The 14213-nt window shown below is 38.5% G+C and overlaps 1 protein-coding gene across 3 annotated transcripts in view; it reads right to left on the reverse strand.

Moving 5' to 3' along the window:
- SESN1 (sestrin 1) overlaps positions 1–14213 on the reverse strand; it is a 595113-nt gene that overhangs the window by 13035 nt on the left and 567865 nt on the right. The window contains exons 2-5 of one of the 3 annotated variants that reach the window (XM_049771185.1): positions 9355–9463; positions 3110–3175; positions 1983–2183; positions 994–1176 (exon numbers count right to left, since the gene is read on the reverse strand). In XM_049771185.1, the coding sequence (XP_049627142.1) occupies positions 994–1176; positions 1983–2183; positions 3110–3175; positions 9355–9456 (552 nt within the window). In that variant the 5' untranslated portion in view covers positions 9457–9463. Of the gene's footprint in view, positions 1–993; positions 1177–1982; positions 2184–3109; positions 3176–9354; positions 9539–14213 lie in introns of those variants that run through there. The other 2 variants (XM_049771184.1, XM_049771183.1) reach the window with 2 other exon arrangements.

Consider the following 14213-nt stretch of genomic DNA (forward strand, 5'->3'; position numbering starts at 1 on the left):
AACTCTGAGCATCACTGAGTGTGTCCCCAAAGCAAAACAAACACAACAACAACAACAAGAAATCCCAACTATATGGCATTACTAAATAGGCAAATCATAAAGACAGCAAAAAAAAAAAAAGTCAAGTAGTTTGCAGAGACTAGGTGGAGAACCATGAATGGGAAGAACACCATGGGATCTTTGGAAGAGTGAAACTACTTTGCATAATATTATAATAGTAGACACAAGACATTATTTATTTGTCAAAATCCACTAAACAAAAACAAACAAAAAACCCACTAAACAGTGATATACAAAAATGATCCCTATTATAAAATAGGAACTTTACTATTATTAAATAGTAATATATCAATTCTGATTCATCAATTATATATAGCATATGTACCATAGCAATGCTAGATATTAGTAACAGGAACACTAGGATACACACCTTAGTGGTACAGCGGTTGCTCTGCAAGAGACATTGGTTCAATTTCCATCCTCCTCCTCCCCCAATATGTGCTTGTGTGTGTATGTGTGATGAAAAATGGTTTGGGGAAGGGAACAGATAAGAGAACTGAAAATGGGAACTCTGTACGTTTTTTGCTATTTTTCTGTCACTTAGAGCTGTTATAATAAAGGAAGGAGAGGGAGAAGGAAAAGGGGGGGGGGAGAGAGAAAGACAGAGACAGAGACAAGAAGAGACAGAGAACACACAGTGGTTAGAGTACTTGTCTTGAACAAGGCTGACCCAGGCTCGATTCCTGACCCTCACATGGCCTCTGTAGGGAGCCAGAACAGAGAGCCAGGAGCAGCCCCTCAAGCTCTATTGGGTATAGCCCAAATATCATTTACAAATATACTTGGGTTGGGAGATTGCTCAAAGGCCTGGATGCTCTGGATGTGGGAGCCCCGGGTTCTACCTCAGGTGGAACCAGTGGTTTGTGGCCCCAAACCAAAAAGTATTTTTTAAAAGCTTAAGTGATACCCTAGAGATTTTACTTTAACACTTACCTCAATGTGTTCTTTGGTAATAAGCCAAGGTCGATGAGCTAACACTTTGTTAAGTTCTCCTAAATTTTGTAGTTTTTGAGGAGCATTTTCTAGACCATTAAGCCATTTTGGATCTCCACCAACATGAAGAAAATCATTTACATGGAGATTCACTAAATAGGAACACTGATGTCTGGCTGCAGCCTTATGAGAAAGTAAACATTTTAATTATAAATGTTAAAATACTTAATATAAGTATGAAGAACTATTTAAATTACAAAATTTTCCTTACAATGTAAAAAACAGCCAATTAAGTTTCAGATTAGTATGTTCTCAAATTTTATACAAAGTACAGGAAACAAGTTTTCATATAAATATTGAAAACTTCATATAGGGCCAGAGTGATAGTACACATTTTAGGTACTTGAATCCTAGCACTGTATATGGTCCCCTAGGTTCTGCCTATAGTAATCCCTAAGCAGAGTTGGTTGGGTGTGGGCCCAAAACAACAAATCCAAACAAAAACTTCATATTATATAAAGCACCTCAAATATCTGATAAAATTTCTGAACTTGAGAAATTTTATACTAACTTTCAAAACCTTATTTAAAAAAAAGCTAGAAGTGCCCACCATAAAGTACCATTATTTAAAGATTATACATGAATAACACTAATTGAAATTGGTGTGAACTACTCACGACAGAATATCATTTTATTATCTGTTCCACAATTATCCGTCAATAACAACAAACGACAACGCTTTTTTGTTGTTAAATTTTAGAGCAATGTTTTCCAACTGCTACTCCACAAACTGGTGCCAGTCCGTAAGCACAAAAATAGTTGAAATGCCCATTTTCAAGCAAATTTATTTAGAAAGAGGAAAGACAGATACTAGCTCATAGTAATCCCATAAAGCTAAACTTATCTATTTCTTTAAAATGAATAAATAAATAAATAAGATGAATAAATAAAGCAGACAGAAAAAATGTTTCACAAGAATGTTTACATACCATTATTCCAATGTAGTGTCGATAATGTAGGGGTAATGGCCCATCCATTTGCAATAGATAGTGTTGAGTTTTCAAGAAACTTTCTAAATATTGTGGATGAAAAACCATCACTAACGTGATGTTATCCAAACGACCTAAAGCAGCAAAGGAATCTGAAAATAAAGTGTGCATCTGTGCGTCCTCACTCCCCACCTGGAGAATCTGTATAAAAGAGCAGAACACTATAGTTACACAAATTGTGTGCAAAAGAAAACACGCACGCACAACATGCTCAGTGTTATCTAGAAACAAATTAAATTTAATGTAAGCTATAAACTTAGAACTGCAAACTTAAAACTGGTAGCAAGATAGAAAAAGACGTTATGGGGCCCGGAGAGATAGCACAGCAGCGTTTGCCTCGCAAGCAGCCGATCCAGGACCAAAGGTGGTTGGTTCGAATCCCGGTGTCCTATATGGTCTCCCGTGCCTGCCAGGAGCTATTTCTGAGCAGACAGCCAGGAGTAACCCCTGAGCACTGCCGGGTGTGGCCCAAAAACCAAAAAAAAAAAAAAAAAAGAAAAAAAAAGAAAAAGACGTTATGTATTACGTAGCATAGGATAAACAAAAGTTGAAATGTTAAGAGATAGGCTGCTTGCAGTCTTCGCAAGAATCCAGATAAGAGGCAGATTTAGTTATCAAATTTGCAAAGCTTACAGACAGTAAAGTCTTCCCTTCTAACAATGCTGCCACTCACTCAAAACAGGCTAACATTAAACATTCTTCCAGAAAACAAAGCCTGGGAGCTTTTACATACTTAGAATTAATGATCCAATCTAGCACTGTAACTGAGACAGTAACTGAGACAAAAGATATCAGTTTTAAACATCTAAATAAAAGCAGATGGAGTATCAGTTAAAAACAAGTCTTGCCTTTCCTTGATTAAGTAGGGGTGTTAGAAAAGCATCAAAAAATATTTGAAATCAACAGGACTACAACAGCTTTCTAATCCCAGAGATTCACTGCCAAAGCAAGATCAAATCTGTGTAAAACATGCTGTTGATCAACAGTTGTTCAGAGGCAAGATGTAGATCAGAAAAGCTTTTCCTTAAAAGCAGACAGTTCACCATGTACTTTCACAAACAACATACCTCCTTTTCTGGGATGAATCTGCTTGGTCCGTGTCCTAGTGGTCGAGGAATTCTAATTCCCAGTTCCTAGAAAAGAAATTTAAACCATCTCAGGCTTCCAGTAGTAAACAACATGAGTTGAGACTCCAGGCGAGGAGGGAAAAATCACCAATTGAACAGAGACAGGCTTGTTTTGGTGGTTTGTTTTCATGGTCATATATACATACCAACTCCTCTGTTTTCACTGCATAGCTGACAGCAGCTAATAATGACTCTGACTCAAAACAATAAAACCTGTTTCGCTAAAACCAGAGTTTTGCATAAAGTACTTGGCACAAAGTCTAGAACAGAAAGTTCAGTACATACTAGCCAACCCTGTGGATTGTCAGTGATGCAAAATAAGACCAATGTGTTTGTACATCCAAAATAAAACCAACCAAAATATCAATCCTTGTATATCTTGCCTGGAAATGAAACTCAGTAACCCCTAGATATCTTAAGCTTAAGAAATGTAATTAGTTATATCTCTAGAGTAACACCTTACAAAAGAATAGAAATAACAAAGGGGGGAAGTATCTATTTACATTCATAAATGAGAAAGTACTGCAGAATGTTTTCTATGTGGTTAAGGAAAATAATTTGAGATAAATTGTTTTTATTTAAAAATGTTACTTTTAATTAAATGTCTTATTTCAATTTAAATTTTGGAAAACTTTATTTGGTTTTAAGTTATATATTTTTAACATCAGACTTTCTTATATTTTCGAGTTCATATACTTGAAAAATAATTTTGTTTTGCCTTTTACATACTGAATCTATGTGTGTTTTTTGAAGAGGGTGGTGAGTATAATAAAAACTATCAATCTACTACTAAAGACTTCCATCTTCCACCTATCCAATGCAGAGTGATTATAGAAATAAAAACAAAATATAATTCAATCTTATTTTTATTGATTATTCAATCTTATCATTTTGATCTCTTAACAAAGAAAATATCAAATAAAACCAACCCAACTTCTTAAGACTTTACACAACTAAAAATTAACCCCTGCTTAGACAGTTACATATAAGTATTATTTATGCCCTTTTCCTACTGCTTCTAAAAAATCCCTCAAGATAGAAACCAGATGCTTTCCTTTTAAAGAAAAGGGGAGGGGGGCAGACAAAGGAGGACAGAGGACGTGTGGCAGCAATTCAAGAAATCTGGTCCAAGTGAATGAAAACCTTTTGAGAATGGGCCTTTTTCAAAATTAAGCAAGCAGGACAAAATTGAAGGTAATCTTTACTATGAGAATTTAAGCCATGAAACCTATAAATCTATAAATATGCACATATGTATTTCAAAAACTCTAGAGGTCAGTGGTTTCCTATCCTAGTTGGTTTACATTTATAATGAAGTTAGTCATGTTTTAACAATCATGCTTTCAAATTCAGGCACTTGATGATCTCCTCATGTATGTATCCTAATTTTAATATAACCCGTGTGTAAAATAGTGCATTCCTATTATTCAATACATCTCAAAAGCAACCATTTATATAGAGATGACTTTATTAGCCTTCCTAAATGCTGAATTTCTGACCCAATTATATCATTTCAGATAAAATGTACTGACTATTAACTTTAAGGCTTAAATCAACATTTGCCCCTTCTCATTTTTTGTTTTCACTGTAATAAAATACACCTTTGAAAAACATCCATTTCAAGAGTTTATCGTTGGTACCTTGTTATAAAAGGGGAAGTAATGGGGAATCTCAAATAGGGAGATATGGATTAATCAACAAATAATTTTGAAATGATTTGATAAGTGAAGTTGAAGCCCTAACTCACATTTTACTTCACAATCAGTTATTTATTTTATTTTTGTTGTTTGGACCACCCCCAGTGGTACTCAGGGGTTACTCTTGGTTCTGTGCTCAGCAATTACTTCTGACAAACCCAGGGGACCATTTGAACTCCAGGGATCAAACCTGGGTCAGCTGCATGCAAGGCAAATGCTATCATTCCTTCCTTAGTTAAGTATTTAAAAACAAAAACAAAAAACAAACAAGGGAACAGACAAAGTAGGTTTGCTGCTTGCCTTGCACACAGCCAACCTAGGTTAGATTCCCAGCATCCCAGATGGTCCCCTGATCCCTGCCAGGAGTAATTCCTGAGTGCAGAAGTACCCTGAGCATTCATTGCTGGTTACAGCACAAAAAGCCAAAAACAAACAACCTACCCCAAAGCAACACCACAAATCTCACAAGTCCTTAAAATATAAGATTGCCAAATTTGATGATTCTCCCTTCCATACCACCCTTACACACAGCCCTGGCCAAAAAAGGACTGTCTTGTGGGGCAAATAAACATATACAAAGCCAAAAGCAAACAAAACTGGGTGTATTTGCAATTCATACAACAAAGTTAAATTTAACACATACTCTTGGGACTAAAGCGATAGCGCAGCGAGTAGGGTGTTTGCCTTGCAAGGGTTTGATCCCTGGCATCCCATATGGCCCCAAACCTAGTGAATGTCCCCTGAGTGCAGAGCCAGGGTTAATCCCTGAGCACTGCTAGATGTAGCCTCAAAACAAAACAGGAAACAAAAACCAACAACAACAACAAAAAACTCCATAAATATTCTATCATCAATCTGACAGAAAATGAACATAACATGGGACAGTTCAAGGAAAAACAAATATAAATGACTAAAGGAAATTACACTTTCAATACCCTGAGACATCATCTTTCATCCAATAGATTGCCTAAGAACAAAGAGTTTGATAATAGTCTGTGTTGGGGAGGGGCTGGAGAAACTGCTTATACATTTCTGATGAGTGTTTTGAAGTGTGAGGGGAGAAAGAATGTGCTTTTCAATTTCAATAGTTTAGCTCACTGACTATCAACCATTGGCCTATGTCCCAGCTCTAGTCCTAGGACCATTGCTGATTGGCAGAAATTTCCTGCAAGTCTAGTAGAAAGATACTGTCACCAAACACGGTAAGCCTGAATAATTTTTTTTATTTAATAATATACCTTTGAACTAATTCAAAGAATACTATAATAATACACAAAATACTATTATAAAATGTTCATTTTGGCCTTAGTGATTCATGAAATGCTTCTATTTTCATGGGCCTAGAGATCTACAAAGCTGAAAATCACCAGTCTAGTTCCCTTAGTACTGAATAGGGGAAATAGTTAAATCTAGAAAATCTAGTTCAAGATTGGGTGTCCTTAATTAGAATTCTTTTAAGCCACTCAAAAGAATTTGCAAGTTTAAATATCTTCCCAATATTATTTTTATTATATAGTAGTATTCTTGATTTTTTATTCTTGCTGTTTTGCTTTGCTTTTTTTGTTTTGGGACCATACCCAACAATACTTTGGGACCATGGTTGGCTTTGTGCTCAGAGGTCATCGTGTGGTAATCTGGAGACCAGAGGATGCCTGCTGATCAAACGCAGTTTGCCTGTATATATCTATCCATGGAGTTACTCATGGCCCTAGATTTAAAGGGTTAAAAGTTTCATATTTTCTGGAAAATTCATTTTTATTTTCTAGTCACACAAATTTTCTAGCAAATGGTAGTCAAAAATGGTGCTGAAGGTCCTCAAGGCACTGGTCATTAGCCAAATTAAGTGCATTACCTACTGCTAAAAGTTATTTCAATTATTCCTTAATTTGTAGCTGCAAGAAGCTGAATTACTGACATTGAACCAAATTTTAGCCAATTTACATTCTCCAGGCAAAGGAGCCAATAGCAAACGGCCTTTTGAGAATGATGTAACTGCTTATCACAGCTAAATATCACAGGCTCTCAGTGAAGGTGTGGCTGGAAAAAACTTCTGTGGGAACTAACAGTCCTCTGAGCAATCCTAATCAGCATCTTTGAAAAAGACAGCAACAGTGTCCATCATCACACTGCTACAAATCTCTGACATAATATATTTCCTCATGAGGGTAAACTAACATATCAATTTTCACATTAAGAAAATTTCTCAGTGAATGTTGACAGTAACCACAGAATGACTGTGTGTGTCACTGTATGAATCAGTGTTTGTGTACTAAAAATAATGTTCTAATTAAGTTTTAACTTTCTTAAAAATACACTTAAAAATCGAGCAATATCCACAAAGTAAGAGAATGAACATTTGCCACATATATTAATAAAACTATTTGCTGACTCTGATGTCTACTCATTGGCAAGTTTAGTTGAAAAGTACTTATTAAGTGAGATCTGTAATAACTAGTTAAAAGTAATAACTAGTTAGATCATTTGAATCAAAATTTTATTAAAGTGATGCATTTAAAAAAAGCTTCAATACTAATACCACAACACTCATACTACATTTGTTCTATGCTCTGTTTACAATACAATTTTTATAAGCACATTTCAGAGATAGACATTATGTAAAAAAGTGAAAGTTCCTACCCACACTCCCTTTATTGCCTATAGTTAGGTGCTAACCTCCTGACATTGAACTTTTTTTTTTAAATAGGAATGAGATCTAGACATGTTAAAGAAATATTTCCCACTCTAACAAAATGTTAGTGCTTCTTTCCAAATTATCAGCAATACTACCATGGATGTTAAAAATATTGAAAGCTTGGGGGCTGAGGATGTAGTTCAGTGATAAAGCACAAGCTTTGCATACATAAGGCCTAGGTTTGATCTCTAATAGCAAGAAGACTATATATACATATAAGTCTACATACATATATGTCTAATATATATATGGTTGAAATAATTCTTCCCCCAGTAAGTGGTCTTCTATTAACTATATTCTAGAAAAATAAAAACTCAGACTTCAAAGTCAATTTTGCAAGGCTGATTTGGCCATATGTATGTCCTGTTCTTACTTTAGTCACATCTCCATTTCTGCAAATGTTAAAAAGCATTTATAGAAGCTTGCTACTTCAAATGATATCATTACTGCTGTAATAAAGTGCATGTTTTTCTATGAAGAATGACATCCTAATTCATCTTTACACACGTTGATCGTATTAAAAAACAAAATACAACAGACAAAGCTTACTGGTTTCAGAACAAAATCCCATTCCTGTAGAAGTCAGTGTGCAAACTAAATCCCATCTCTGTCATTTTCCAGCTTACATGACTGTATTTAAGGATTCTAGATCTGAACAAAAACCAGGACTCTGCACAAAAACACCACTAAAAATAACCCAACTATTCAAGATGAATCAGGGTTCATATTACTCAAAATGAGACTTATGATCTGCATACTATCATGTATGCTATTTCACCACTTTCACATTTTTTTGGCTAGTAGTTTTATCTGTAAACAAGGAGCATACCGTGTATATAGATGTTAATAACTAGCAGAAAGTATTTGTGCTCTAAAGCCTTCATACAGAAGTGCCTGCACTTAATATGAATATAGACTATCATGTAAATACCATATACAAAAAACAAAAAAACAATTAATACGAAACAATGGCAATGCTGCAGAGCAATGACTTTCCACTTAGATTTCTTGCACTGAAGCACTAGAGCATCCTAATTTCAATTTTATTATTTTTTCTTTTTTTCTGCTTTCCTCCTCCGGTCAAAGCTTTTAAATGCCCTCCCCAATGTAGGTATGCATTGTCTTGGTTGATTTTTCAAAGGGTGACCTATTTGCAACCTCTTAGGAAAAATACAAAAGGTTAAGATTATCTAGCTCTTTTTCAGAGGCCAACCCCCCAAAGGGCTGATTTCATCAACAGGGCTCAGTGCTGTGCATAACGTCATAGGGCAGCGAGACCAGACTTATTCTCGGGCTGCTGCAGCATCTTTTAACTGACTCCGGGCTATATTCCTTTTTTTTTTTTTTTTTTGTCAAGTGGGAGGAAAAGGGGTGTGAGGGTCATGAATAATCGGTTTTGACAAGCCGCAGCGGGGTGGTGGAGGTGGAAGTGGGGGGGGGGTGTCACAAACAGTCCTAACCCAATGCATGAGCTTTGTTAGGGTTCGGACTTGTGGGGGCTTGTAGACTTTCAGACTTGCACCTAAATGACCAGGGCAACCGTCCCGTTGGCACTCAGCACTTTTTTTTTTTTTTAATTTTCTTCCCATTTTTCTTTTTCTGGCCTGGGGAGGCCGCACGGTGGAAAACGTCTCCCCAGCCTACCACCCACCACCCTTTCACGTGGCGGGGTGCGCAGGCCAGCCCGTCCTGGGCGGTTGCTCTAGGGGCGCGTTCTCAAGCTGTTAGGGTGCCCGGCGGGCCGTGCACCCCATCCACCTATCCACCCACCGACCCAGCCCCTTTCGCCCGGGTACCTCGTCCCGCCCGCGGTCCCCGCCGCACTGCTTGCAGCTCAGCAGCTCCGAGACGGCCAGCGAGGCCGTGTACGCCTCGTTCGCCGCCGTGGCCAGGCGCATGTCGGCGAGGGGCAGAGGGCGCCGCGACGGGCTCCGGGGAGTCGAGCGCAGGACGGACGGTCGGACGGACTTGCCGACCGCGCCGGGGGGTGCAGCAGCTCGGTGTGTGCGGATAGCGGGGGCGGTGTGAACAAACAAGCCTCGCAGGGCCCGCCCCCGCCGTCGCTCCATTAGCCCGACGGCTGCGCGCACCAATGCCAAGGCGCAGCGCCACCGCGGCCCGCCTCCTGACGCGGAGGGGCGGGCTGTGTGCTCGGCCCACCCGAGAAAAACAACCTCCAGGGCCCGAGGTCGGGGGCGGAGCTCAGCCTCGGCTCTCCGGGGGGCGGCTGGGCCCCGCCAGCTCGCCCTACTGCAGGGAAGGAAGGAAGGACTCTGCGGGGCTTGGAGCTGAATTCAGTGGGAAGGTTCCTTCGGTGCTGGGCCTCCCAGCCTCAGATGTCGGAAATCTCGAGTTTTTCGTCCACTCCTTACCTGGAGCCAAAGAGCAACTAACCTAAGCTGACCGATTTCAACTTTAGTTTACAAAAGACTGAAATGTCCCTCCTTCCTTTCCACTTATGCCCAACCCATGCTGGATAGATAGGCTGCAGAAGGCAGGAACTGTGGCAAGACCCTGGCCTAGCTAGAGTCAATGCAAATTGTTTTTTTTTTTTTTTTAATCTTTTTTCACTAGCTGTATAGAAATTATACTCTTCCCACATGGATGGTAAGCTTTGCTTACTTGCTAGCAGATCTCTGAATTGTCTTTTTTTTTTTCCTTCCAAGTATGTTGGAAGACTTTTTTTTTTTTTTAGGTTTCATATTCCTTCCTAACCATCCTGGGCACTAAAGAAATTTCTCTCTCTGAAATTTGGAGTTGAGAGTAGACAATATTGAGGTAGTCAAGGAGAACAAATAATGGACAGACAAAGTTGGCTCCAGAATGCAGATCTCTCAAGTCTGGCTTGTCTCAACACTATTTGACTTATTCATCAAGATTTTTTTTTTCTTTATTCAAGTCTGTCCTGATGTTTGCAAAATGTATGTGCTCCCATGTAAGTGTGTATGGGGAGGGTGTAATAGTCAGACAGAAGTAAACAAGTGATTAGGAGTCTTAGATGGAAAAGTTTCAGTTAGTGGAGTATGGTTACAATGTTTTAGAGAAAACTAACTTTTAACTCTTAAGCCCAAGAATGTGTTTAAACTACGTTTAAAATGGTAACTGTTTAACCTCGCCAGATAATAAATGCTATACATTTTCCTGACCTGCATTTGGGGGAGGGGGCACACCGGTGACACTCGGGTTACTCCAGGCTATGGGCTCAGAAATCGCTCCTGGCTTGGGGGACCATATAGGAAGCCGAGGGATTGAACCGCAGTCCATCCTAGGTTAGTGCGTGCAAGGCAAACGCCCTACACTTGTGCCACTGCTCTGGCCCATCATGGCCTGCTTTTTGCACATTGTTAATGTACCCCAATTATTTGTTTTACTGGCCAAGAAAGGCGATTTTAAATGAATGTGAACAGAGGTTAAAGGGCTGCAGAGACCTCAAAGTTCTTTTCCTCTGTGCAAAGCCATGAAAAAACAAACTAAAATCAAATCCACAATGAGCCACAAACAGACAAGAATCAACCCAGTAAATCTATAGCAATATTATGTGCTCTCCAAGATTAACTGATGGAGATGACTAACTTAGAAACATGTGTGGGCTTGATGGGGTGAGGGTATGAAGCATACAGCTAATCTGATTATGAGGGGCATATGTTAGATTATGACTGGTAATAGAAGAGTTGTACTATGATTTTAGATTCTGGGAGAAATAAATGGTGGTTGCTTTTTTTTTTTTAACTGTATACCTAGTTTGTGACAATTAATTTAGGTCATTTACAAAACGGAGTGTTACTTCTTTTTTTTATTTTATGAAAGGCAAGGTAAAATTATGTATTCATTTGTCTAACCCCAGAATGGTATAAAATAAATGCAAGTTAAAATACAAATACATATATTGTAGTGTCCGATACATATTTGTGGTAGATACTATCCTGAACTTGTTTGGGAAGCTCCAATTGCAATTCTTTTTTTTTTTTTTCCTGTATAAAACTGTTTAATTCTTATTTTAATGATCTTTGCATGAAATATTTTAACATATCCCAGTTCAGTGATTTGCTGAGACTCTTCAAGCCAGTAAAAAGTCAAGCTTAATTTATGGTGTCTTTGAAGACTGGCTCAAATTCCTCAAAGACTAGCGATCTCTGTGCTTTTCTTTACCAGCATTGTGAATTAGAGTCTCCCAGAGTAGGAGAGCTACCGCCTGGGGGGTTCCGGAACCAGCCAGGGAAGCATTAGCAACCTTGGGTATGACTGGGTAGTGCTTCCTATTAGTTTGCCTAAAGAAGAAAAATTCCCAGAGCAGCAGGTGAGCTAATTTTACTTTTTATGAACAGGGAGTGGTGGGTCCAATAAGTTTGTCAACCTCTGGTTTAAAAGAAAGTTACCTCCAATAAATGTATTTGCCTTCAAATGCTACTATAAAGATATTACTTCAGGAAATGCTTTATTCCAAATCTTTTCATAAAAAGCTTGCATTTCTTTCTTCCTGGGCAGACCAGTTGTACTAAAAGTGCAGTCATGTGACAGAAACACACTAAACATCTGTCAGTGATGATGTCCTGAGACAGAACAGTAATTAGAAGAAATCATGCCTTTGATATTTGTCACAGGTTTGCATTAGAAACCAGCTATATCCACAACCTCGTCTATTTCAACATTTTATGTTTTTCCAGGAAGAGTACCAACTTCATCTAATCTAAGCATTAATAGTACTTCTCAACTATTTCCTTTCTTTCAAAAATGTTTCAGTAGGCGCCGGAGAGATAGCATGGAGGTAAAGCATTTGCCTTGTCTGCAGAAGGACGGTGGTTTGAATCCTCACATCCCATATGATCCCCTGAGCCTGCCAGGAGCGATTTCTGAGCGTAGAGCCAGGATTAACCCCTGAGCGCTGCCGGGTATGACCCAAAAACTATAAAAAAAAAAAAATGTTTCAGGGGCCTGGAGAGATAGCACAGTGGCGTTTGCCTTGCAAGCAGCTGGTCCAGGACCAAAGGTGGTTGGTTCAAATCCCGGTGTCCCATATGGTCCCCCGTGCCTGCCAGTAGCTATTTCTGAGCAGACAGCCAGGAGTAACCTCTGAGCATCGCCAGGTGTGGCTCAAAAACCAAAAAAAAAAAAAAAAAAAAAAAAAGTTTCAGTAAACTTAGTTATAGCAAAGGAAGATTTTTTTGTATCTGTCATTAGTAGTCATGATTTCAACCCTTTCTTCTTTGCCCCTTTACTTTTCTTTTATTGTTGTTGTGATGACTTAGAGTCTCATACATACTTGGTTGTAGAGTGCTAGAGATGGTACCCTTTGTTTTGATGCCAAGGATAATAAAGAGCAATGCCACCTAGATTAAACCCTTGGCTTCTTGCCTGCAACTGCAAGACAGGCCCTCTACCATGGGGTCATCGCCTGGCATTTCAACTCAGTTTTCTGTTTTCTCAAGAAAAAGCTGATACACTATGAACAAAGAAAATATGAGTGAATCCAGACATGGAGAGATGGTTTCAAAGTATTCTGAGAGAAGACCTCTGAACTGTGGCATTGAAAGAGGAGTAGAGATGAGCTGGCAAGAATACTGGGGAGAATTTGGAGGAGCAGAAATAGAATTCTAAACAGAGGAAGCAACAATTACTAAAGCTCTGAGGCAAAAGGCAGTGTAGCATGTAAAAGTCATAGATCAGTGGGGGGTTGAAGAAAGGGAATCTCATTGGGCCTGTGTTAGTTTACAACTTGGTTTTGGTTCTTGGCTATCCTTGTGAATGTTTCCCAATTGTATGATGCTTCATTGTGTATATCATTAAGCAGCTTATTCTCAGATATGGAAATTAACCTATGGAGTAATTTTAGTGAAAGAAGTTAGGAAGAGACTTTATTAAGGAGTTAAATTTCACATTTAAAATTATTTTTAAGCTATGGCATAATTCCAAATTTTAAATGAATGAATGCTATCAGATTTGCATTATTAACTAAGGCTTAGAAAAACATATTGAAAGGGGCAAATCTGGAGGTGGGGGGATATAAATTATGAAGGGAATTTCTCAAGGTCAAATTCTGCAAGAGTGGCCTGAATAACAGGGATGAAATAAAGTACAGACACTAAGGTGAAGTCTGTTTATTCACCATGACAAGACATTACTTGACAAATCATGTCTCATATTCAACTTTGAAATTTAGGGAACAATAAAAAAATAAATGATTTTTTCTCCTTAACAAATGGCTTCCCTGAACTGAACAGGACTTTAAAATGATAGTCAACTCATGGAAACAAAAGATGAACATAGTTTGTTTTGGGTTTGGGGGCAACATCTGTGCTATAGACTCTGATGGGCTCAGGGATCATTGCTGGCATGGCTCAAATGACCATATATGTACCTGGGGAAATGAACCAGGGCCAATCCATGCATAAAAGACAAGCACCTTACCCCCTGTAATATTTCTCTGTCCCCAAAATAGGCTTATTTATTTATTTTGATTTGAAGGATATACCCAGTGGTGCTCAGGGTTTACTTACTCTTGACTCTAAGCTCAGTGATTACTCCTGGAAAGCTCAGTATTCCACACAGGGTGACTGGTATCAAACTCAGGTCAACTGAATGCAAGGCAAATGCCTTACCAGCTATAGTATCTTTCTGGTCCCCAGAATAGACTTATTTTACATATATAAAAAATTAA

The sequence above is a fragment of the Suncus etruscus genome, chromosome 4 (assembly GCF_024139225.1).
Source record: "Suncus etruscus isolate mSunEtr1 chromosome 4, mSunEtr1.pri.cur, whole genome shotgun sequence".
NCBI classification, from domain to species: domain Eukaryota; kingdom Metazoa; phylum Chordata; class Mammalia; order Eulipotyphla; family Soricidae; genus Suncus; species Suncus etruscus.